The sequence below is a fragment of the Eptatretus burgeri genome, chromosome 8 (genome assembly GCF_056783735.1).
Source record: "Eptatretus burgeri isolate ZD-2024b chromosome 8, Ebu_testis_v1, whole genome shotgun sequence".
In the NCBI taxonomy this organism is placed as follows: domain Eukaryota; kingdom Metazoa; phylum Chordata; class Myxini; order Myxiniformes; family Myxinidae; genus Eptatretus; species Eptatretus burgeri.
Genome location: NC_140968.1, coordinates 22,831,400 through 22,856,639, shown reverse-complemented (window position 1 = coordinate 22,856,639; position 25,240 = coordinate 22,831,400). Strand labels below are relative to the sequence as shown.

The following is a 25,240-nucleotide window of genomic DNA, read 5'->3' as shown; positions in this document are numbered from 1 at the left end:
TTGAATTCTGTGACATGAAATGTATATCCTCTTCAAATTTCAAATCAATCGGATGAAAATTGACAATTTTAGAAACACTACCTTAGTTATTGACCTTGGGACTATGTTGACCTCTTGGTCAATGTTGACCTCGAAAATAATTGGTGGTTTAATTCAGTGACCTGAAATATAAATCCTCTTCAAATTTCAAGTCAATCGGATGAAATTTGAGGAATTTAGAAATCTCACCGAAGTTGTTGACCTTTGGCCTATGTTGATCTTTTGACCCTTTGACCTCAATAACAATAGGCTTCTTCCTTATGGCATACTCTACAATGTGGTGAAGTTTTGTGAAGATCGGTTTAAAATTGTGACATGTACAGTCGCTGACAATCAGACAATCAGACAAACAGACAAACAGACAGAATAACAAAATCCACTGACCAGTAAACTTGAAAAATCTTCGATTTTGCAAGTAACAAACATACACACAGAGAAGGGTGAAAACATAACCTCCATCACCTTTGATGGTGGAGGTAATAAAGGTAAAAAGGTGAGGGTGGAAGAGAAAAAAGAAAGTGAAGAGGGCCTCAGCTCCTAATCAAGGATGGCTGTGGCCACCTCATACCAGTTTCACATTTCTACCTCCAAATTGATGAAATACATTTTCAAAATCTGACATTTTTTTTTCTTTTTAAGAAGTTGAGATAAAAAAAGAAAAATTTAGCTGCAGTGGGTGGCAGATCAGCATACTGACAGAGGGTAATAGGCAGGACAGCCAACTTAGCATTCTGTCCAAAGGGTGACATACCAATTTTTGCATCACCCTGCCTGCAAGGCACCAACCAGTCCAACATCCATCAGTTTATTGGTGGGTCGGGAATCGAACAGACTGGATAGCTCAAAGGCGAGTATGTTATTTTGAGATTATTTGTAAACCCAGGTTTCTTTTCTTCTTCTTTACAGGAGCGAGAAAAAGTGGAGTTAGAGGATGGGAAAAAACACCAAGTCATAAGTAAGGTAGTTGTGTTGGTAAAGGTTAATGGGGGTAATAAAGATCATGGGTCAGAATTGGGGATGACGGTGCACTGCTTGCTTGCTTGAAGTCTTGGAGGATAGAGGGAGACAAAACAGCCTCTGGAAGATGGTTCCATGGATGGGAAAAGTGAAGAATAAAAGAGTTGAGGTGTGCAGACGACCTGGATTTTGGAAGTGTCAGTTGTTTCATATGCAGCCCATGCCTGTTGGTTGCATCATTTCTGGAAGCACAGCTGTGCCTCTGTTACCAATAAGCTGGTTCCGATTTTTCCGATCTTGGAAGGATGATGGGTTGAGTCAACCCCACCTGGTATTTGAACGGCATGACAGGAACTCAAACCTAAGACTCTAACATCTCAAACCAGCCACCTTAACCGTTAAGCCAATACTGGGAAAGACTCAGAGACGTAACAACTTCTGCATCATATTTTATTCAATTTCCCAGGAAAGAGGCAAGGTCCAGTAAGTTCCTCCAAATTTCGAGGCTAATATGAAACGTGATCAGCACATTGATACCATACTTTCTAATCAGGACAACAATTACAAGTATTGTCATTTGGGGAACGTTACTTTTGAAAGCATACCTTGCATTGGCAATGTTATGTCTGAAGCATGAAGATTGATGCCAATAAAATAATTACAAAATGGACTATGAAGCAAAAGGAGAGGAGTGTATTGAAAGAAATAATAATTAATAATCATTAGTGAACCTTCCCTCACCCACACTGCCATTTAACGCAAATAGAAAACATTTTCAAAAACATCAAAATCAAAAAATAATGATTATTGTAAATTGAAGATCAACATAATGCAGACATACAGGTGTGCAAATAAAACGTCAAAACAAATGAAAAGTTTAATAATTAATGAATGACTGCCTTTCTTCATATTTTCACCAGAAATTGTTAATAAAAAAATAAGACCTCAAAACGAACCCCCCTCTCTCGCTCCTCCAACACGTCGTAGATGTCGACTTGCATCGTTTAACTCACGGACACATATTGCAACGTTTTGATGACGCTATCCATCAATCCACCTGATTCCTTCAATTCACCAGTTACCTGCGACCACCTAATACGAAAGTCCCATATTTCTGGGACCAAACTGTTCAAATATGCATCCAGTGAATGAACTCGATATGCTCAAGCAAAACCACTTGTAAGAACCCCTTTCCAGCTGAATTGCACACAACTGCATCTTTCCAAATTTGGATCAGAACCGATATCGGCTTTCAACATGATAAGGCACGGAAGTTTCTGGAAACGCCGCTTATAAAACGCACTTGAAATTGATAACGGTGATCTCTGTTTTTTCCCTGAAATATAACGAAGGCATTCTGTGTGAACAGTAGCATTTGTTCATCGTGTTCTAGTCTAAGCATAACGCCATTTATAAATGAAGTGCATGGTGTTTATAAACCAAGAAGCAAAAGGTTAAGATTTTTTTCCAAGTGGCAAGCCACAGTAGACGAGACTGACGAGGGTTCTAGGCTGATTTGGTTGCGCCATCGACACACAAGCTGTGTTCCTGGCTGATCCGCTCGGTCAAGTTGCTCAACACGATCCTTCGGTGCTGCATGAAGAAGGGTCATTTCCTTTTAAGAGGGAAAACGCAGTCTTGTCTTCCGCTGACTTTTGCAACTGCCCGACCATCTTTGCCAGAATCCCGACCGGAGGCTCCTCAGGACCCAAGTCGTCTTCTATATCTCCCATCAATCTGTCAGCGGTGTCTCGCTCTTCATCAGGCCTTACGTCACATGGTGCTTCGCTATCAGAATGCTGTGGTTTTGGTTGTTTATTTCCAGGCCTGGAATTGGCAATGGCGGACACAACAACTTTGTTTTCATCCAACATTGGAGACTCGACCTCAATATTTCGATTCACCTCCACATTTTCATTATTAACATTGTGGCATTCAGTCTGTGCTACCTTTTCAGGTTGATGGTTGTTACAGTACTTTTTACCTTGATGTGTACTATTATTAGGCTCTGTATCACTTAATAAACAACTTGAACTGTGCTTTTCGTCTGAATGCTTCTTCGGAGGCCATTTTGGTTTTATTATTGCAAGGTCTTCCTCCACAGCAGAAGGTTTAGTTGACAGAGTTTGTTCAGGTGGCCAGGTAGTCCTGAGTTTCGACCCTTCATGTCGCGTTCCTGTTATGTCCTTGTGAATCATGTTTGGAGAATGGCCACCTCTCTTCTGTTCCAACACAAACTCTGAATTTCCTTCGTGCTTTGGATGCAACAATTTGCCAGTTGGATTGGTGTGGGTCACATTGTCATTTTTTTCATGGCTTGATGAACTTTCTGGTTCTTTTTCTTCGGCCGTTGAACTATTCACACCGGCCTTATCAGCCTTTTCGATTTGAAAATCTTTCGGAGAACACGAATCTGCAGATCTCTTTGAACCTCCTGTCACATTACACTCCTCGTGAAATTGATTCCGTTGTTCATTGCCAGCTCCCACCTCATCCCCACACGCCTCTTCCATTTTCAATGTGCCGGCGGAGCCTTTGCTCTGGTTGTCCCGTGAAGCCCAAAGCTCCTTGTGCGGCCGATGCCCAAATCCCTCATCGTAATTTCCCTTGGACTTGAATAGCTGCTGAAAATGCGGCTTGCAGTAGACATTTCCATGGAGAGATGCAAACTTGCCAACACTGCAAGCAGACATTTCTGTGATCTTTTGAGAATGCATGGTCTCAGTGATGAAATAGAAGCAGTGGGGGTGGTTATCAAGAGTTTTGCTTGGTAGTTAACCTTATAGATGGGCACATGATAAATCAAATAACATCCTCTAAACAGAACTTGTCATCCATGCTCATTCATTTTAGATCCTTAAACCTGTGCAATAGTTCTAAAATCAGTTTCTGACATTTTGTGAACAGTCCCGACGGTATTCAGCACAATATAATTAATTTTTTAATGATTTATTTTTTCTCCAGGGGATAATGACTTGAACCCAGTGCGCTTGCAGGTCCAATGATGATTTTTTATTTATTTAATTCTTTGTTCAGAGTTTTTCTGACATGTAGCATTTTCCATTATTGGACCGTCCAATCTGTCGGTGGTCTCTGAACGTAATATGTGATGCAGGAAGAATACAGTCACTTAGTTGATGAAATAATTGGGCAGATGTAGCTTTAGTCACTGAAAATGTTCACACCAACCTCAGGTGCCTCCTCCTCAGGGTAGAGATGAGAACAATGCAGTAGTTCAGTACAATAAGCCACAACATTAAAGTCTCGCTGGTTCCCTCAAATCTCATTGTGAATGCAATGCCACAGCGGAAGCAAATGGGTGCAAACTTTAATTCCAAAGCTCTTGAATTATTGGAATGCAAAATCAGATTTTAAATTGTGGAAAACTGTTCAACAGCATTACATCTAGCTATTATTAGCATCAATATTAAGTAAAAATAGACTTGTATGGCCATTGACACATTACAAGTGTGGAAAGGATCAGAAGTGTAAACGGAGCAAAAGAAAAGGGGAGGGAACATTGAAAAAAAAAAAACGATTTGGGGGGCAGGGGGAGGTCCATTGGGGAATTGCGGAGAAAGGCAAACAGTTGATGAAGAAGAAGGGGAAGAATAAGCATTCCTTCCGGGAAGAATAAGCACGACCTCGGAAGGACGACAGGCTGAGTCAAACCACCTGAGTGTTATACTAATGGCACGACAGGGGCTTAAACTCATGACCCTAAGATATTAAGCCAGTCATCTTAATCGTTAACCCTTTGAACCCTGAGCTCCTTGGACTTTCGGCTCCCCCACCCTGGGCTCCCGAGAGAAAAATCCGGCCGCTCGGGCATATGGAGGTTTGAATAGTTGCCAGTAAACCGGCCACTTGGGTGTATTGAGGTTTGAATAGTGGCCGGTAAACCGGCCGCTTGGGTGTATGGAGGTTTGAACAGTGGCCGGTAAACCGGCCGCTTGGGTGTATGGAGGTTTGAATAGTGGCTGGTAAACCGGCCGCTTGGGTGTATGGAGGTTTGAATAGTGGCCGGTAAACCGGCCGCTTGGGTGTATGGAGGTTTGAATAGTGGCAGGTAAACCGGCCGCTTGGGTGTATGGAGGTTTGAACAGTGGCCGGTAAACCGGCCGCTTGGGTGTATGGAGGTTTGAATAGTGGCAGGTAAACCGGCCGCTTGGGTGTATGGAGGTTTGAACAGTGGCCGGTAAACCGGCCGCTTGGGTGTATGGAGGTTTGAATAGTGGCTGGTAAACCGGCCGCTTGGGTGTATGGAGGTTTGAACAGTGGCCGGTAAACCGGCCGCTTGGGTGTATGGAGGTTTGAATAGTGGCTGGTAAACCGGCCACTTGGGTGAATGGAGGTTTGAATAGTGGCCGGTAAACCAGCTGCTTGGGTGTATGGAGGTTTGAATAGTGGCTGGTAAACCGGCCACTTGGGTGTATGGAGGTTTGAACAGTGGCTGGTAAACCGGCCACTTTGGTGAATGGAGGTTTGAATAGCTGCCAGTAAACCGGCCACTTGGGTGTATGGAGGTTTGAATAGTGGCTGGTAAACCGGCCGCTTGGGTGTATGGAGGTTTGAATAGTGGCCGGTAAACCGGCCGCTTGGGTGTATGGAGGTTTGAATAGTGGCAGGTAAACCGGCCGCTTGGGTGTATGGAGGTTTGAACAGTGGCCGGTAAACCGGCCGCTTGGGTGTATGGAGGTTTGAACAGTGGCTGGTAAACCGGCCGCTTGGGTGAATGGAGGTTTGAATAGTGGCCGGTAAACCGGCTGCTTGGATGTATGGAGGTTTGAACAGTGGCTGGTAAACCGGCCACTTTGGTGAATGGAGGTTTGAATAGTGGCTGGTAAACCGGCTGCTTGGGTGTATGGAGGTTTGAACAGTGGCTGGTAAACCGGCCACTTTGGTGAATGGAGGTTTGAATAGTGGCCGGTAAACCGGCTGCTTGGATGTATGGAGGTTTGAATAGCTGCCAGTAAACCGGCCACTTGGGTGTATGGAGGTTTGAATAGTGGCCAGTAAACCGGCCACTTGGGTGTATGGAGGTTTGAATAGTGGCCGGTAAACCGGCCACTTGGGTGTATGGAGGTTTGAATAGTGGCCAGTAAACCGGCCGCTTGGGTGTATAGAGGTTTGAATAGTGGCCGGTAAACCGGCCGCTTGGGTGTATAGAGGTTTGAATAGTGGCCAGTAAACCGGCTGCTTGGGTGTATGGAGGTTTGAATAGTGGCCAGTAAACCGGCCGCTTGGGTGTATGGAGGTTTGAATAGTGGCTGGTAAACCGGCCGCTTGGGTGTATGGAGGTTTGAATAGTGGCCAGTAAACCGGCCGCTTGGATGTATGGAGGTTTTAATAGTGGCCAGTAAACCGGCCGCTTGGGTGTATAGAGGTTTGAATAGTGGCTGGTAAACCGGCTGCTTGGATGTATGGAGGTTTTAATAGTGGCTGGTAAACCGGCCGTTAGGGTTCAAAGGGTTACGTCAACACCAGGCTTGAACAATTGGATGGGAGAAGATATAATATGCATTGGGTAGTTCGGGTGGCTCTGTATTTTTGCGTATTCAATATGTAGATGATCCCTTAGATATTATAACAAAAGCAATGTGTTATAAAATGATCATTGTGGCAGTAATTTAAACACCCAGGTAGCACACCAATATACAAAGGTTGATGGCACCCCCTAGTGACGTCAGACGATGTACGTATGTCGTGTGCATCTTTTGGCAGTTGATATTTGAAATCATAATCACATATTACTATGTACAACAGTAAGAAAATGAAATGATGGTAGTTTTGGAGCTGTAAGGATGATGACAACCTGGAATTTGGTGTGATGGGTCTTGAATACAGCGAAATAAAGTCTGTGCAAACACCACATCCAAATAAATAAATATAATCAACAAATGTCATCATGGTTCTGGTAAAGGCAGACCTCAGCTGGGTGGAGCAGTGGTGACAACGGAAGCAGGCTTTATGAAAAATGCGCTTGTCTGCCACCAGCCTGTCCATAGGGTACACCGTCTTCTGACAAGCATTGCATTGCTCCTTTTCCTGTACCTGGAAACGCTGATGCAGGTAAGACGCCATGGTGAAAGGACCTTGGTGCTATTTGCTAAATCTCACAGAACCCAACAGCCATCGAGGCGTTACGTACACATCGCTTTTGGGAAACGGGTCGACAGATAGGAGAGTGGGTGACCTTATTTTACAAACGAGACATTGAAAGCAGAGAAGCCCAGGCGAAATGAAAGATTGGAGAAAAATAAAAGATCAACAAGAACAGAAAGAGTAACTTTAAAATTGGTTTAATTGATACATCTGCATTATAAATTCCCCAAAATAGTGATCATAACAAACAGTAGTGGCATATTAAAAGCTCAGGTGATTTCTGACTATCTCTCTAAAAAATGGCTCGCGTTACCGAGTGCACCACGGCCTGAGTTGGGTGCTGAATGGCCACCAGGACCAGCCTGGGACCGAGACGTTGGTGGAGAGACCGAGGGAATTTCCGAGGGTCCGAGTTGAGCATCAGGTCCTCCAAGATGGCAGAGCATACGTTCAGCTTCTTGCAAGCTCTGTTCCAAGCTGTTTAGATCATTCGCCATACTCTGAAGCAGTATTGAGGGCGATTCCCCTGCCTTTTCCCCATTATGCTCAACACGGTGCTCCATATTTTTTGCTGTAGCTCTTTGATGGACTGACACCCGGTATTTAGAAACATCTGAACCAGTTCTGTCTACCCAAACATCAGGTTGTGAGGTCTTCCTGTTTGGTTTTGCAACCATATTTGGCCGAATCCAGGCTTTTTGTTGGGAAGATGGGAAGACATCCATATTGGTTGGAGATGATGATGTCTGATAGGGCATGTTCTCATAACTTTGATTCTTATTGCTTTCCAAAATCAAGCTAACTGACTGGTTGGCTGAAGATGTGCAAGCTTCAACAGCTTTCCAGTCTCGCCCCTCTGAAATCTTATTTCTCTTCTGCTTAGAAACCATGTCACCATCCCTTTGAAAAGGAATAGCTTTTCGAGGCCCATCAAACCTATAGCTAAGGTGAGACAGTTCACCTTTGGATTTACTACCCTGAGAGGTGTTAAACGGCCCACAACAGTCTTTGGGCCATTTTGAAGTGTTTCCATTCTCTTTCTCATTTCCTTGCCCAGTTTCTACTTTATGATTTCCTTCGAACATTTGCTGATGTTTTGCCTGCTTTTTGCCCCATTCTGATGGCTCCAAAACTGTTACGCCCTCCTGAGTCGGTTCCTTCTCAGCTCGTACACTGAGCTTGATTTGCCGACGTAGAGTTGGCGGTGATTGAACAATTTCAGAGCGTCGCGTAGTCACGTGGCTGTGGTTGTGCTGTGTACTTGGAGAAACAGCGCCTTGTGAAAGCTTGCTTGTGGTGTCACGCAATCTGGCAAGCTTTTCAATGCGTCTCCAATTCGTAGGTGATGGTGATGGAGAAATAGGAGACGGTGGCAAAGGACTTGTTATGGGATATGGAGAAAGTGGTGGTGGCGGTGGTGTCAACACAGGACTGTAATATCTTCGGAGAGGAGGAGATGGAGGAGTTTTCACAGGAAACATCGGCTCCGTAAGTTTTCTTGCAGACTCGATTGTTATAAATGTGGGTGACTGGCAAGCTACGTAGCGCTGGAAGCTGAGGCTCTCTTCTGTGGACTGTTTATCCTTAATTTGAGCTTTCCGGCTCATTGTACTGTCCTGTGAGGTCTGGCCCACATGCCTGGAGAAAGGTTCTAAGGTGCTCATGTGAGAACCAATGTTGATCACATGCATTCTTTGTCGAGGTTCTTCAGAAATCTTGTGTCCGGTGGAGGAGTTCGATTTAGCGATATTCTCAGTTTGCATATTCACTGATTTGTTCTGTACTCCTTGCAAGTTGGATTGTAGTGTTGCTGTGTGTACATTGACAGTGGGATAAGGGGATGTGCCTTCTGCTTCATAGTATTGCTTTGCTTCACCGGTACAGATCGTTTCATGAACCTGATGCGAATGGAATCGACTACGTTGTTGTCCCACGACCTGCCGGACTGCCCTTTCCGTCTTCACTTCCTCATGCTCGTATTTATTTTCAGATACACTGGTCTGATTCTTGCCAGGACACGTTTTTTCTGTTGGCGTCATGGTTTTCACTTTGAATTTTCTTGGTTCTTGAGTTTTCCTCTTCTTAGAAATCAGCTCACTTGTTTCCTGAAACTTCTTCTGATCAACTTGCTTGACATTCTCAACACAAGTGCTACTGTCTATCTTTTTTGACCAGATCTCTTTTGCCTTATGTTTTGTTGAGGTTTTTTCAAGATGATTTTCACGCTCCTCTTTTTTAATCGTCTTGACTCGAGTATCATCATGACGCTCACGCTCCTTCGGTGCATGTGACTGATCGTCTTCAGCGCTTTCAGGTTCATATTGTTTGTGCAGTAGCTTGTGGGATTCTTTCGAATCATTTGAGATGGACATTGTGGTGGCACTTTGCAAGACCTCCGAGACGTTCATAACTTTCATTTGTGATTGTGCCTCCATCTTTGAAACCCCCTCCACATTGAGAAGTGATGATGACTCGTGCATGGGAAGAGTGTGAACACCTGCACCCACTCCCTTCAGCTTTACAATCTGCTGCCTTCTGAAGTTCTCCTCTGCAATTATTAATGGGGTTTTAAAGTGTGATCGAGGTCGTAATTGAGGTGATGTTTCAGCTGAAACGGAGGGGGGAATTACAAGAGACTTAAGAAACTGAGATTTGTGTTTAGTCTCAACACCAGGAACAACCTGCTGTACACCATAGGTGCTTCGTGGTGTCGCTTCAGTTGCCTCTACCATGGATGTAGAAAGGCCTCCCATCTCTATCACACTGTGCTTTGGCGTGATGGAGGACCTTTCCTTTCTAATAAAAGATTCAACATTAATATTTTCTTTTTGTTGTGTGGAATCAGTCTCAGACACAGCACAAGTTTCAACGCTTTTAATGGACGTTGCTTGGGGAGTCATCTTTACAAAACCATGACTGTCAGCTCCGATGGGATGTCCACCAGTCTCGTCATGGATGGGGGCTGAAACTGTCTTGTTTTGAGGCTTCTTCCGGAAGGGGATTGGTGATGTCACAGGGAGCCCTGGCACAGGTGGCATCACAGTTCGCACCTTGAATGTACGCTTCTGGGTTATTTGGTTACACAAAATTTTTGCATTTGGTGGTGATGAGGTGCCAGTTTTGGAAATTTGCTGTGATGCAAGGTGATTGGTTAAAGTAGTAAGTGGTGGAGGTGGTGGAAATTCTTGAACATCCATATCATGTAGAGCAGGTGGTGGGGGTAGTGGTGGTGGTGGTGGTAGTGGAAGGCCATCCAGGAGAACATCTGCTGGAGGGGAAGGTGGAGGTGGTGGCAATTCTTCCTCGGAAGTTCGTAAGCTGGAAGGAAAGACAAAGGTTGATCCCACGTGGCTTCTGACATCAGTTTGATCCTTTGTTCTTGCCGACGATGAAACCGTTTGAGTTTGTGATACGTTCTCTGATAAAAATTGCCTTTTTGTCATCTGCTGTTGTTCCCAGGCAATTTTTGAGAAGTCTGAACTACCGTCGGTTTGGAGTGTTGGTTTACCAGCATTTTTGCCATTAGAATGGGTAATATCTACCTTAGTTATAACATGAGATGGCACATCCTTGATAATGTTAGCTTTGGGTTTTTCCATATAGGATCCATGTGTTTTCAATGCATGTGTTTCGTGTGCCTCCTTCATCCGTCTCGTTTCACGAGATGAAAATGAAGTTTTCTGTGCAGCAACAACATTTGATTGAGTTTTGTCAGAAAGCACGTGATCACCTTTGACCGAAAGTTGAACGTTGCTGTGCATCGCTTGGGATGACAATTCTTTTGGAGTTTGGGCCGCAAACACGCGGTCTTCATGGGTCACAGTTTTAAGCGTGTGCGTTTCGTCAACCCCTGCTTGCTTTTTTTCTTTCCTCTCATGCTTTGATGTGTGCATTCGCTGTTTGTGTCCGCTGATGCCAGCAAAGTGTTGTGCATCCTGTTGTGGATTGCTTTTGTGTACAGGGTTTTGAATATCAGTTTTACTTTGAAAACGATCTGTGGTTGTAGCGTGGTGTGGGTTTGTGAATGTTGTCGTTTGCTTCCCCTTTTGTCGCTCCCGCACAGCTATATCATTTTCTGTCACCCCTCGAGCACACAAACTGCTTTGCTCTTCAGCAATTCTTCTTCTTGTGTTACTGTCATCCACCGACTTTCGCTCTTTACTTTGAAGCCTGACCCGATGGGAACGTTTATGTACACCTGAAGTTTGTTTGTGGTGCCCAGCATCGAGAATCTCAACGTTTTGAATTGCAGAATCTGTCATTTTTGTCTTTTCCCTTGCTTGTGATGTGGAGACTGATTTTTCCATCTCCATAAAATCGGAAGGCATTGTGGCATGTTTGTGCAACATTTCAAAGTCTGCCTCTCCATTGTCTTGGCCAACCGTCTCTTTTATTCTCATTGATGCTCCGAGAACCTTTTCTTTTTCAAAATACCTTACCCTTGTTTTTGCTTCTTCCAAAGACCTTAAGGTTGCCTGCAAATTTCCTCTTACTGTATCTTCACGTTTCGTAACCGTCATTGTAGTTGTTGCCTCTTCCAAAGACTTCAATGCAGCTTGCAGATCACCGCGGACAACTTCTTCCTTCACCACTTCAATCTTGGCATTGATGGCCTCTTCAATAGATCTCAGTGTAGCTGGGATGTCACCTTTAATGATCTCCTCTTTCACCATGGCCAGCTTGCTATTGATTGCTTCTTGCAATGAATGAATCGCTGCCTTTACGTCCCCTTTAAGTATCTCCTCCTGACCGCTCCATTTCCTTGTCTGAATTTTCTCTTGCAAGGATGTCAAAATGGCTTGCAAGTCAGCTCTCATCACCTCCTCTTTCTCCACTGAAGCTTGGAAATTCCATGCCTCTTCTAGTGATTCCAATGCTGCTTGAATATCTCCTTTCACAATTTCTTCTCGTACAACATTCACCTTCGTGTTTACTGCGTCTTCCAATGAACTCACGATTGTTGTCAAATCCACTCCGATAACTTTATCTTTCTGAGATTGCCGCACGACATTCTGAGCCTCTTGCAATGAGAACAACGCAGCTTCGATATTTCCACAAATAACCTCTTCACGGGCAAGACTCACTTTTGCATTAATTGCATCTTCGAGACAATGGACAATGGCAAGTAGATCCGCCCTTTCAATCTCTTTTTTAATCACCACTGGCTTGGAGGTTATTGTTTCTTGCAGGGACTGCATTGCCTCGTGAATGTTGCCTGCAACGATTTCCTCCTTGTTTGTCTCGATCTTGGCCTCAATGGCATCCTGGAGAGACCTCAATGCCATCTGGATATCTCCTTTGACTACCTCTTCTTTTTCCGTCATCCTGACTGCCGTTTGTGCTTCATGAAGGGAATGTAAAGCAGCCTGCAGGTCTCCATGTACAACTTCTTCCTTTGCTATTTCCAACTGCTTATTAATCGACTGTTTGAGGGAATGCAGTATGCTTCTCATGTCCGCCCTCATCACGTACTCTTTATGAACCTCAATCTTAGAGTTGATCGCCGCCTGCAACGACTGAAAAATGTTCGCGATATCTGCACCTGTGATTTCCTCCTTTTTCAATCTTCTCGTGGCATTTATTGCTTCTTCCAAAGACATGAAAGTTTTCTGGAGATTTGCACGCACAATCTCTTCTTTGTCAATCACTATGGGCTTGCTTGCTGCGAGTGCAAGCATGGTCTTAGTACTTTCCACATCACCAGGTTTAATGTCTTTTTCCTGCTGATTATTTACTCCTAAGCCCTGTAAGGATCTCAGGTAGTCAACCGCTCCATTTTCAATGCAAGTTGTGAAGAAATGCACGTTACCTTGCTGAATATCCTGCATATTTACGTGTCCTTCCTGGCAGCTTTTCTGCATCGACTGGAATAACGATTCTATTGTTTCTTTGACATTACCGGAGATAACTTGCTCTTTCTGGGCATCACAACCCACATCTTGATTGAACAAGGAGTAAATGGTCATTCTGATGTCTCCCTTTTCGTTTTCCTGAAGTAAGACACCTTTTTGCACACCTGAATCTGACTGGGAGAACAAGCTGTTGATAGCCTGATTAATATCTCCTCGAACTATTTCTTCTTTCTCAACATTCCTCTGAGATGTCTGGTTCATCAGCTGCTCTACAGTTTCCTGGATATTCTTGTGCTCCTCTTCATCGACAACAACTGAACGACGCTCCGATCGTTTCTCGATGAGTAGTTGCTCCAGTATATTCCTGATGTCTTTGTGAATAATTTCTTCCTTTTGAATTTGCGGTGATGACTCCGGATTCTGCAATCTATATTTTGTCATGCAAACATTACCCATTTCATTAGGTTCCAATATAATGCCCTGAGAGCATTCCATTAGATTACAGCACATTAGGGAGTTAAGGGTGTCATTGACGCTTTTACCCAAAATCTCTGGCTTTTCCACCTGTGTTCCCATTCCTCCTAATTCATGCAGAGGAGTTTTTTCGAACAGCCAGGTAGATGTTTTCACATCTCCACCTTGAATTTCTTCTCGCTGTATCGTGTTGTCCTCACCGTCCTGTCTATCACAAATTTTGTGAAGGGGCTGCGTCTCAAACATCCACAAGGACCTTCTCACGTCGCCTTGCTCAACATCTTCCCTTTTCACTTTTGTTAGCTCCTTTTTTTCTTCTTGCTCAATCCCCAAAGAGTCCATGTTTCTCGTTTCAAAGAGCCACAGTGAGGTTCGAACGTCTCCTCTTTTCACATCACTCATGCTCACTGTTCGCACATACTTCTTATTGGCGAGTTCCCCCGACTCAAAAACACGTGCACCTTCGTACACGCTTCCAACATCAACATTGTCCACTGTTCTAATGAAAGACTTGTCATAATCATTTATGGTGTCCAATGGTTGTGTTTCAAACTGCCAACGGGCTGAACTAACATCACCGTGTCCAACATCTTCTTGAGTGACGGATCGAATTATATGCACCTCTTCTCCAGCTTTAATTGAATCTAGGGGCTTTGTTTCAAAGAGCCACCTGGCCTTATTCACATCACCATGAAGTATCTCTTCTTTACGGACGGTGACTACCTCATGAAAATGGCCTTCGCGATCACGAATAGCATATAAGGGCTGTGTTTCAAAGAGCATCCTGCACGTCTTAACGTCGCCAATTACAATGTCTTCCGTGGTTTTCTTCGACTCCATTTCTCCTTCAAAATCAGCATCCACTGCACCTCGTATTTTGTCCAGCGATTGAGTTTCAAACACAAACCTTCCCTGCTTGACATCTCCGCCAAGCACATCCGATATTGTACATCGCTGAGTTACATTTGAATATTTTTTGGAAATATTTTCCATTGGATGTGTTTCAAACATCGAAGTGCAGTGGTAAACGTCACCCCCTTGGACATCTGTTACTGTGCGTGTTTTTTGTGAAGCTTCTGCATCTTCACATATTGCTTCCATCGGATGAGTCTCAAACAGCCAAGTGCACCTACTTACATCCCCCTTCTGAATATCCTCCGTGACCACAGTCTTCTTTTTAACATCCATAGTTTCATCGTGATCGTCCCCTTTTATTGAATCCAGTGGAGAGTTCTCAAAAAATCTTCGAACGCGAGACACATCACCTGACTGGACATCAATCTTGGTTATCCTCTTCTCGAGCTGGCTTTCCTCATTTCCACTATAAATACTATCTAGAGGCTCTGACTCAAACATGAAGCGTGTCCTTTGGGTATCAACACTGATTACTTCCTCCTGGCGCACGCTTCGTGCTTTTAGCCTGTACTCTCTGTCTTTTGACGAAAGGGCCTCCAGTGGTTGTGACTCAAACAACCAAGTGCATAGCTTGACGTCGCCCTTTACAACATCATCCTCTTCTAACTTGCTATCTACCCTCTCGTATAATGCGTCCATTGGCTGGGTCTCAAATAACCAGCGGCACATCTTCACATCACCACCTTTCATACTCTCGACATGGACGCTTTCCTTCTCATCTTGCTGCATGGCATCCAATGGGCATGTTTCAAATAGCCATTTTGCCATTTTTACATCTCCTGACTGTATCTCCTGTTTAGAGATACCACGTATAATCTGTACTTTCTGCCTACTTTCCTCTTCAAATTGATCAAGCGGTTTAGTTTCAAACATCCAACGACAAGCGCGGACATCTCCCTCGAGGACTTCCTCCCTCCTAACCGTACACAACTTATGATAATGGCCGGAATAATCTTTGATGGCATACAATGGCACAGACTCAAAAAGGGACTTTGTAGAGGTGACATCACCTCCAATAATATCTTTGGTGACTTCAGTCCAGGTAGTTGATTCATCACTTGCCTTAATGCTGTCCAAAGGAACAGTTTCAAAAACGTTTCTGAAGCTTTTAACTTCACCCTTTTCCGTGTCATCCCGATGAATTACTTTCCATTTTGCCTCCGTTTCTTCCTGGCAAATTGAATCGAGGGAGTGGGTTTCAAAGAGCCACTTAACACGCCTCACATCTCTGTGTTCAACAGTTGACAGAACAGTTTTTAGCTTTCCCACTTCTGGAATTCCTGTTACCAAATCCATAGGTGGTGTCTCAAACAACCACAGTGTCCTTCTCACATTTCCTTCGACAACCTCTTTTTTCTGCTCCGTTGTTTCATTACTATTTATGGAATCAACGGCCTGCGTTTCAAACAGCCAGCAATGGTGTTTCACGCGTTTATCCTTGTAAATGTCGTCCTGTTTCTCTTCATTCTGAATCTGATCCAGAGATTGCTTTTCAAACAACAAGTGCACTTGGCCTACCCGCCCCTCTTCCATTTCATCCATGGATATACCTTGCACAATATGTAATGTTGATGTATCGAGAACTGTGCTTTCAAAGGCCTGAGTCTCAAAAAGCCAGTGCACAGAGCGCCCACTCTTTTCCGTACTCTCTGCCAAGTCTTCAACCTCCTCTCGTTGCAGTCCGGTAATTTGATGAATACAGCCTTGACCATCCCGAATTGCACAAAGTGGATGTGCATCAAAAAGCTGCACTGTTGTACGAATGTGTCCACCCTTAATCTCCTCAATCTCAGACTTGAGCCTCAACAGTGTGGGTTCGCCTTGCCAACGCCCTAGCACTGCCAAGGTCTGTGTCTCAAACAGTTGACGAGCCAACTTGACATCCACACCAGAAACCGCTTCCTTTACAGGCATATCTCCATCGTTGCCACTGAGGGCAGCGAGTGACTGTGTCTCAAAGAGGTGTGTTGCAGTCTGCACATCTCCTCGTGCCAGTTCTGGCACCTTTTCCTCTGTGCCCTCGGCTTCTCGGGAGGCGAGTGCATCTAATGGCTGTGTCTCAAATCTCCAGGTTGTGTGTCGTACATCTCCAGGCAGGACAGCCTTTTGGGTGAGTACAGCGCCAGGTGGTGGAGCTGTGGGATCACATATGGCATCCAATGGATGCGTTTCAAAAACCCAGCGCATAGAACGCACCTCGCCACGTAGAATATCATCCCATTCGAGGCACTTTTGATCAGCAGCACTTGAAGTCGTTCTCCGAGTCCCCTCCATCATTGCACTTTGCAAATCCTGTAAGAAGTCTTGCTCCAGCCGGCACCGCACTTCTGGATGGATGTGACGATAAAGGCGGCGAAGTTCAATGAGTTGTCGCTGTTGCTCATAAGATAGAACAGGTAGCGGTGCTGGTGAAGAGGTGACATGGCTACTTTCTTGGGATGCTGATGGGGAAGGAGGTACAGGTGAGGAATGTGGAGGTGAGAAAGAGTGCATTTGAACCGAGGATGAAGTGTTCAGTAAAATATGAGCAGGTGGTGAACTGTGGCTTGGAAGCAGTGGGTTAGGAAGATTTTGTACGTGGGCTGGGGATACACCATAGGGTCGAGTATGGCTAGGACGAGGAGGCACTGGTGGTGGAATTTTACGAGGAGTCACTGGTGGAGGCCTGGGATGAACTTCTGTAGTGGAAGTGAAACCTTCGTTGATCCCATTGTGCACATCAGACATCAGTGATGGTGTTCCATTATTTTGGCGCAGATTGATTGATGCTGAACTGGTGGCAGTTGATTTACTCGTCTCTTCTTTGATGGTGCTGGTCGTCCATGCTTGCTGAGTGATCTTCAAAAAGGAAACCAAGTTCATTTTAGTGGCCTGTCATGACATGGACGGCAATGGCACAGCAAACGACATGCCACAGCAAGTCCCATGCATGACATCTAGCACTCAGCAGTAAATGTTAGTATGCATCTCAGCATGTCAGGAGAGTTATTAGATGAACTCTGGTGTGAATTCAGCAAACAAACCTTTGGAGGGTACAATATCGTTATGTGGTTCACACTCCATGCAGAGACTTGGAAGAGCAAAAATTTCCACTTGATTATGGTTTGCAAGCAGAAGTTTCTGATCACGATAAGAACGCGATAAGAAGTTCAGCTTGCAAAATGCTCCTCTCCTTCTTGAAACCTTTCCTAGCTGATACATCGCCAAACCCAAAAGTGCAGCAGAGCAGAGGCCCCTCCACAGTGAGTCGGTTAAAACCATCTCATGCTTTTAATCACTTAGATTATTTATCTTGAACAAAAGAAAGCAAGAAAGAAGGAAAAGTCACGCAAAAAATAAGACCACAACACGGCAACACACTGCAAATCACACTTATGGATAAATGCAAACGAAACGCATTAAGCATTCCAATTGCTTTTCGGGGCCATATATTTATTATGTACGCATGAGGTGGGAGGAAGTGGGGGAGGGTGTATGCAAAGGCCAAATTGGGAAAACAAAAAATGAAGAAATGAAGAGAAGGGAGCATGATGGGAGAAAGGAAGGAAAGTAAAAGAGTGTGGGAGAGGATAGGAGTGAGGAGAGGGAAGGGAAAGAGTCTTAATGGGGAGTGGAGGGGTTGGGGGACAAAAATTCCACCATACGTGTAAACAATAAATAAATGACCCTTATCCTGATAAATTAAAATTAGTCCAATAGATCTTGATATTTCAAAAAAAATCCCATGCAAATAAGCCAAATAACCAACAATAATAACTTCTTCCCTTACAAAACTTATCTTTGCACTTTTCATGGGACACGATGAGACTTGATGAGAATATCATCATATCCCATGGAAAGGGACATTTGTAAGGGTTTTTCCTTCCAAAATGCCCAAGTCTCTTTCCCAGGTTATTGATTTATTAGCATGTATTGTGATTATGGTTTTAAAAATAAAGCTTTTAGGTTTAATACGATAATAAAGCTGGTTTCTTACCTTGCTAGCACTCCCCTTGCTGTCAACCGTAACGTGCGCACTATTCTGTGAACCTGCTTCGTGCGTTTGTTGAGTCCGAGGTGACGAAGCTGCGACTGAAACATCCTCAGCAGAGCTTTGTTCTGTTGAATGTACAGACGACAATTCACACAAAAATAATCACTTTCTTTCCTTGATAAAGACGTCGACAAGAGTTGCAAAGTGACTTTTCTATTCTCTGCGAGAAACAAGCTTTTATAAAGCGGATCGATAAGATTCCCACGATTCCATTTGACAAAACCTGATTATTTCCACCATTAACAATGTCCTGGAGTGTGAATGTGCTTTTCACAAGATCTCCTGCAGTCAGGTTACCTGGTGTACCTTTTGTCTTGTTTGAGCTGCTGAATGAACTGGATATCTGCTCTGAGGCTCTTGTATACTCCTCCGATTTAAAAACCTGAGAAGGAAGCATCGAAGATGATCTGAGATTAATTTTTAAAACAAAACAAGAAAGCAAGATAGTTGTTTACACTGGGTGGGGAAAATGTAATTGTTGTAAAATGATGGTTGGTATTCAGCATTTCTGTATTCAGACATGAGCTGATTATGATAGAGCTGAATCCATTCATCACTGAGAAATAAATGAAATTGCTCGTTGAGCAAGGAATTTCCGGAATAACTGTTATATCTCCATGATCTCTGAAAAAACAAAAACCTGGAGTTTGATCTTTCAAGGTCACCAGATTTGCCTTGACCTTGTGACTTCAAATAGTGACAAGCTATGCATGCGCGAGATCTAACCTCCCTGGAATGAAACCAATAACACCGAATTTACAACACTTGAACTTTGTTGCCATGGTAACCGGAAGTGGCTGAACCAAATTTCAGCATTTTTGGCATATAATAGGACACTCGTACCAAGATACCACATGCCAAATTGGAAGTCAATCGGGATCTAAATGACGTTTTTATCGCAATTTGAAATTTTTGACCCGACCGCTAAGAAGGGTGTTGGTGTGACACCCCAATGAGACATATGGTTGGATGCAGAATTGGAAGATGCACATTTTGCATTTGGTTTGAAGTCGATACGACCATTTTAGCGGACGTTATTGCGAAAATAGGAATTTCGCTTTTTCGGTGACCTTGACCTTGACCTTTTACCGAGATTCACCCAAAACGACAAGTGTCTAAGTTGGACCATGGCAGACGTCTGTACCTAGTTTGGTCATGATCGCTGAAACGGTGTGGCTGCTACAGGGTAAACAAACACACAAACAAGCAGACAGACAGACAGACAGACACACAGAATGACACGCACAACCAACCAACATAATTGCCGAAATCCGAAGGATTCTGGCAATTAATAATTATTTATCATATTATCTCAAATGTAATTTGGGAAAGAGTTCCTGATTTGGCCAAATACGAAGTTGTACAAATGAAAATGTGGGTGGTTAAATAATGAATGAATTTTTTTTTTTTTACAGTGACACAAAGCTCATGGTGGAACTTGCAAGGACACTTCATACAGGACAACAATATCAGGAGACATCAGTGCACTTGTGGATGAATTATATGACCATTAGTAGAAAATGGACAAATCAACATGGAGTATGGTGGTTGAACAAATAATTTGATCGCAGTACTGAGTGAAGTACTGACAAGATAGCTTAGAGGTAAGCGCACTCACTTCTAAAATGTGTAACCTGGATTCAAGCTTCCACTCAGCTATAAACTGTCATCCTGGTCTTTCCCAGGCAGGGGGAGGTATCCACACGTGAGCCGCCCCTCAGATGGACGTTAAAATGAGCGTCCCTTCTGCCTACATAAGATGGTGGACGTTAAAGGCCCTTTTTGAAGAGTGGGCGAGCTTTAATTTAAGGGGAGCACTGCATCAGCAGTAGCAGAGGAAGAAGAAGAAGACATTCATATTTATTTATAGAATAGTTTGTACATAAAAAAAAACAGTATTGCTAATGAAAGACCAGAATACAGGAAGCAGTAGTGCTAATTCCTCTCTGATGTTAATTAAAGGGTGTAAGGTATTTGTAGGAAATCACACAGCAGCGAATGACATAAGGCTTGAACGAAACACAAGGGGAGCATGGCAGGGTCGTGATTGAAGTGAGATGTAGAACCTTCTGGGAAGTTTTGCAGGAGGTAGTACAACTTTGTTGATGCATGCTGTTAGACGCAGTGTGGACTTCACTCGCTTGTGCAACCTGCTGGTGGCAAACAAATCAAACAATCATTACAATCGTGAAAGTATTAAAGCAACCAACACTCCACTGACCCTTTGCCAGGTGTAGCATTGACACACCCACTAACATTCTGCTTCAAGAGCCAAAAAACTGCTTTTCAATTACATATGTGAGATAAAAAATATATATTTTTTTGCAAATATTAATGAATTATAAGATCAACCGAAAGGATTTTTTTTTCTTTTTTTAAATTAAGACACACTTTGGTGGATTATTCAGCTTTTTATCAAGATGTATTAGATGGGTGCTCCGCCTGGTGTTGGCTAAATGGTTAGTTGGCTGGCTTAAGATCCTTGGGTTCAAACCCCTGTAGGACCGTTGAATTAACACCAGGAGTGGTTTACTCAGCATGTCATCCTTCCTAGGTTGGCAAAATGAGTACCAGTGTAGTGGTAACAGGAGCATAATTTCCCCCAGGAAATTATGCAACTCGCATCCTTGCACCGCATATGGAGGAGGAGACGGGGCTCCGTGGAGTGAAAAACAAAGACCGGCTGTGAAATGAGACTGATATTACATCTGTACTTTGGCTACACTTAGGCCATTTAGAAAGGAAGGAAGGGAAAAAAAAGATGTGGTCATGTTAATCTCAGTGTTAAGTCAGCTGTACCCACAGGATAGTGAGGCCAAGCTTTCACGGTCTGAATTTGTACGAACAATCAAGATAAAGCTTGAAATCGAGAGCTTTCGCCCTTTTGTTCCAAGGAAGGTTTCTGTCCTCCCAGACCTTGCCTTGGGACACTTGCATGACCGTTTGACGGGCACACCGCGCAGTCAAATTCCCCGCCCGGAGCTGTCTCCGGAGCGGGCACCTGAGTCGCACATGGAGGCATGCCACGAGGAGGCGCACCAAGAGGAGGCGCGCAACACAGAGGCGCGCAACACGGAGGTGCGCCACGAGGAGGCGTGTGACGGGCGGCTGACTGGCAGGCTTCACACCTGAAATGCAGCCCCCCACCACCCCCCGACTAGGGGGCCCGCACTCCCCTTCTCACCGGGTTAGTTAAGGAACTCACCGGGTTAGTTAAGGAACTCACTGGGTTAGTAAAGCTGTGTTTTAATACTTCCCGAGACAAATCAATAGTTTCACGTGTATCGTCATAATTAGATACAAATACTAAACATGGTAAATGTCACGATGGCTTCGAGTTTTGTATGCTTACTTCTTTCCTTTTACAAACAAGAGTGACACAGACAATGCCACAGGTGACAGCTCTGTATCATTCACCAATGCTACATTATGCAATTTACTCTTCTCTATCTCAAAGGCCAAACAGTTAAGCCAGCACCAGTGTGTTTGCACAGACAGGCAGTAAGCGAATACCACACGATAAGTTTATTTGTATTTATGAGTCACAAAGTTTCTGTTCAAATTTCAAGGTGTGGCCAGGTGGGTACATGGATGCACTTGACCAAGTGTACACTGGTGTGTTGATGCTTAGACACGGTGTGCTTTTGCTGCTTGCCTCAACAGAGCTGCGTTGTTGTAGAGCAGAGGTTTCTGTAAATCCATTTGCTACTTCTTGCTTCTCATGTTCCTCCTGCATAAATGGCAAATGTTCTGTGTGTTGATAATTTTCATAGTGGGTGAGGAAGATAAAGCAAAAGGTGCAGAACCAACAGCAGCAATATTATCTAAAACAAGAAAAAGAGCAATCAGAGATTGCAGACCCTTGGCAGGACTTCTTTTGAGTGGTGTATTTTTATAATAGATTTTAGGGTAAATCCAATATGGCTGCCAAACCATATGAGCAATGATATCATGTGTGTGAACCTTTTGTTTCTCATGGCCAGGCGGTCATACGTGTAAAGTTTTGCCTCGATTTGTTCAGCCACTTCAGAGAAGAAGATTTTTGAAGGTTGTTTTTTTTATTAAAAAAACAATAAATATGGCTGCTGAATCACGTAACCGATAATGTCATGATGTTTTTTTGCTGTGGACCATTTTATCCTGAGGTGACCCTCAAAAATTTTCATACTGATCGGATGTGCCATTCTACATATGCAATTAAGACGTCATAACTAGGGCACCTATGACGCCATAAAAATCACTTGATCCCCATGAGGAGTACTTGCCAAGTGCCAAGTTTCAGTTTTTTCCTTGGTGCGGTTTCAGATATACAGATGTCCAAAGTTTTTTCCAATATGGCTGTCACACCACGTGACCTATGACGTCATAATTATCATTGAAACATTCTACACGAGCAGTCGCACCAATGGTGAAAATTTCGTCTCAATCCAACAAGCGCTTGCGGAGAAAAACATGAAAGTTATGTGCGGACAAACGGACCCAAATGCAATACCCTCTCCTCTGGTGAGGATAATGAAGGGACACAGGATTGTGGCCAATGTTCTGTAGCATCCACTTTTAAAGACCAAACGTGGATGTCCAGCTACGATTTATCAAGTCATAGGCCAGGCTCTCGATGTCACTCTGCTGATGGGTTTAATCAAAAGACAGCATGTCGTACTTCAAACATATTGCATGTCTACTGCACCTGTGTGTCATTGAAGATCAAAAATGATCTTTTATAACACGTAATTGTTGTTGTTTGTTTGCTCCTTGCATGTACATATATATTCTATTGTTTTGAGAAGTATTACTATATATAATTTTGTTTACTCCTCCAGTGTCCTTCTAAAGGGTTCCTTGGAACTGCCACATTGAAGCTCAAGGTTCCACTGCTTCTTCCTCAATCACGGAAACACGGGCTTTTAAAACAGGCAAGTAAATGTGATTACAGGAACAAATTTTTGTTCCAGGTAAATGGATTATTACCTTTCTAACGGTACTATTTGTATTTATTGTACGACAGCAGAAACTCTTTAGAACAAAGGGCTGCGGACACAGAGACACTCTGATCCTTTTGTCTCTAGATTACATGATTACTCATCTCATGTCTCATCAAGGTAATTGAGAAAAAGCTGTTTTGTCAAAAAGCAGGATTAGAACAGATTTCTTTGGTTTATATTTTTTTTTTCTTGAGGACAAACAACAATAGAAGATGAAAGGAAAACACAACCAGTTTAAAAATCTGGAAAAGGCAATGTGAACCAAGTTGTATTCACAATACAGACTGGAGTGAAGTCAATGGCACGTCATCGCAAATCCCCACGCATCCAACCGAAAAAAGTTGAAAAATGGCAAAACATGACCCGATGTCAAATATTGAGTCGATAAAATCTTCTGTTTTGACCCCTGTGACTGGGGGTCAAATCTGGGGGGGAAAAAAACCAGGGGTCCAATTCAAATAATCGTTACACCTTCATGCATCCCCTGTGCATATTTGTGCATATCCAAAGTTTCAATGAAATATGTTTTAAAAATGTGCCCGTAATTGAATTTTTTGGTATTTGACCTTTTGACCCCGGTTCAATGCCACATGGGGCGGCGTCAAAAATGATACTGCTCTCGCACCTTATAGAGATAATTACTCTGATGGAAAACAGAAACATATGGATGGGGGAAATATTATAAAGGAAATAATGAATGAGAGAATAAAAGAGAATGGGTGTTTGTGAGGCACACGCACACGCACACATACACACACACTACCTCTTCATCAATACCACGCCCGGCCTGCAGGGCTGCGATGCGTGCTTTCAGTGACGGCATCTCCATGTCAGACTCCATGTTCCTCTGTTTACGCAACACCAAACTTCCTTTTGAGAAACAAGTCCTCTGAAAAAGATATGGAGCAAATATTTCTCGATAGCTCATCGATACAATCAGGAAACTACATGATATTTACCCAATACATTGCATGTTTCTGTTGCCCAAGATAGGACGCCACCTTAAATGTGACATTGTAATTTTTAATAATTACGGCATTTGGAAAAAAAAAATTGAAATAGTAAAGTTAAACTCCTACTTTTTTAAGTTTAAAACTTTTAAACTCCTTCCAATTTGCAGCGATGGTTAAATGAAAAATTCCACGTCGTCCCATCTTGTGCGTCGTCCCATCTTAGGCAACTTTCCCTGACCTCAGAGCTCATCATATAAAACCTGTTTCCTTTTGTGTCAAAATGTATAATTTTATAACCTCGATATGATCTTCCCATTATTGCAAGATATATACACACATAGACTTCCTGTCGGCTTGGCTGTTGTTTCCTCTGCCTGTCAGTAACTTCTCGTCTCTACCAGCCTTTTAAAATCTGCGACCGTTGATGTCTGAGTCTCTTTACACTGCCAGGTTGACACTGGCTGTTCATTCTCAGCAGAAATATCATCCCGCTAATGCACTAGTTTAGGTAGCAGTGACATCGAAACACCATACTCATGAATTATCTAAACAATATATACAAAGGTAGAACACTATCCCTGGCACAAGCATTGTGATAGACTAAATAAATACACGCAGTTCCTGACATGCAAGGATTTTTTATTATTATTTGCCCCTCATGTGTAGTACATGCGACCTGAAAATGGAAAATGAGATGCTTTTACAAACTATAACCAAAAATACTGGAAACCGCCAACTGATTTATGTTTTCATCGTTGAAGTATCGGTTTCCAAATGACGGATGTGTAAGATGCACCCGTTTTTTGTCCTATTCTACTGTAATCTAAACAATGGTTGCACATTGATGATGTGTTAAAATTCAGGACATCATGAGCTGAGCACGATTTCATTGTCTGGCAGGTTTCGACCCATTAACCTCAGTAATCGGTA

At 43.4% G+C, this 25,240-nt stretch overlaps 1 protein-coding gene across 1 annotated transcript; it reads right to left on the bottom strand.

The window, feature by feature from the left end:
• Positions 1-1,429: 1,429 nt before the first annotated feature.
• Positions 1,430-24,457, bottom strand: LOC147021303 (uncharacterized). Its single transcript, XM_085890434.1, has 10 exons — positions 24,437-24,457; positions 24,121-24,246; positions 22,031-22,105; positions 20,442-20,528; positions 18,673-18,757; positions 18,319-18,440; positions 7,387-17,180; positions 7,144-7,153; positions 6,926-7,059; positions 1,430-3,675 (listed from the first exon to the last, which is right to left on the bottom strand). Exons 2-10 carry the CDS (start codon positions 24,196-24,198, stop codon positions 2,571-2,573), a joined length of 11,490 nt encoding a protein of 3,829 aa, XP_085746560.1. The 5' UTR covers positions 24,199-24,246; positions 24,437-24,457; the 3' UTR covers positions 1,430-2,570.
• Positions 24,458-25,240: the final 783 nt, after the last annotated feature.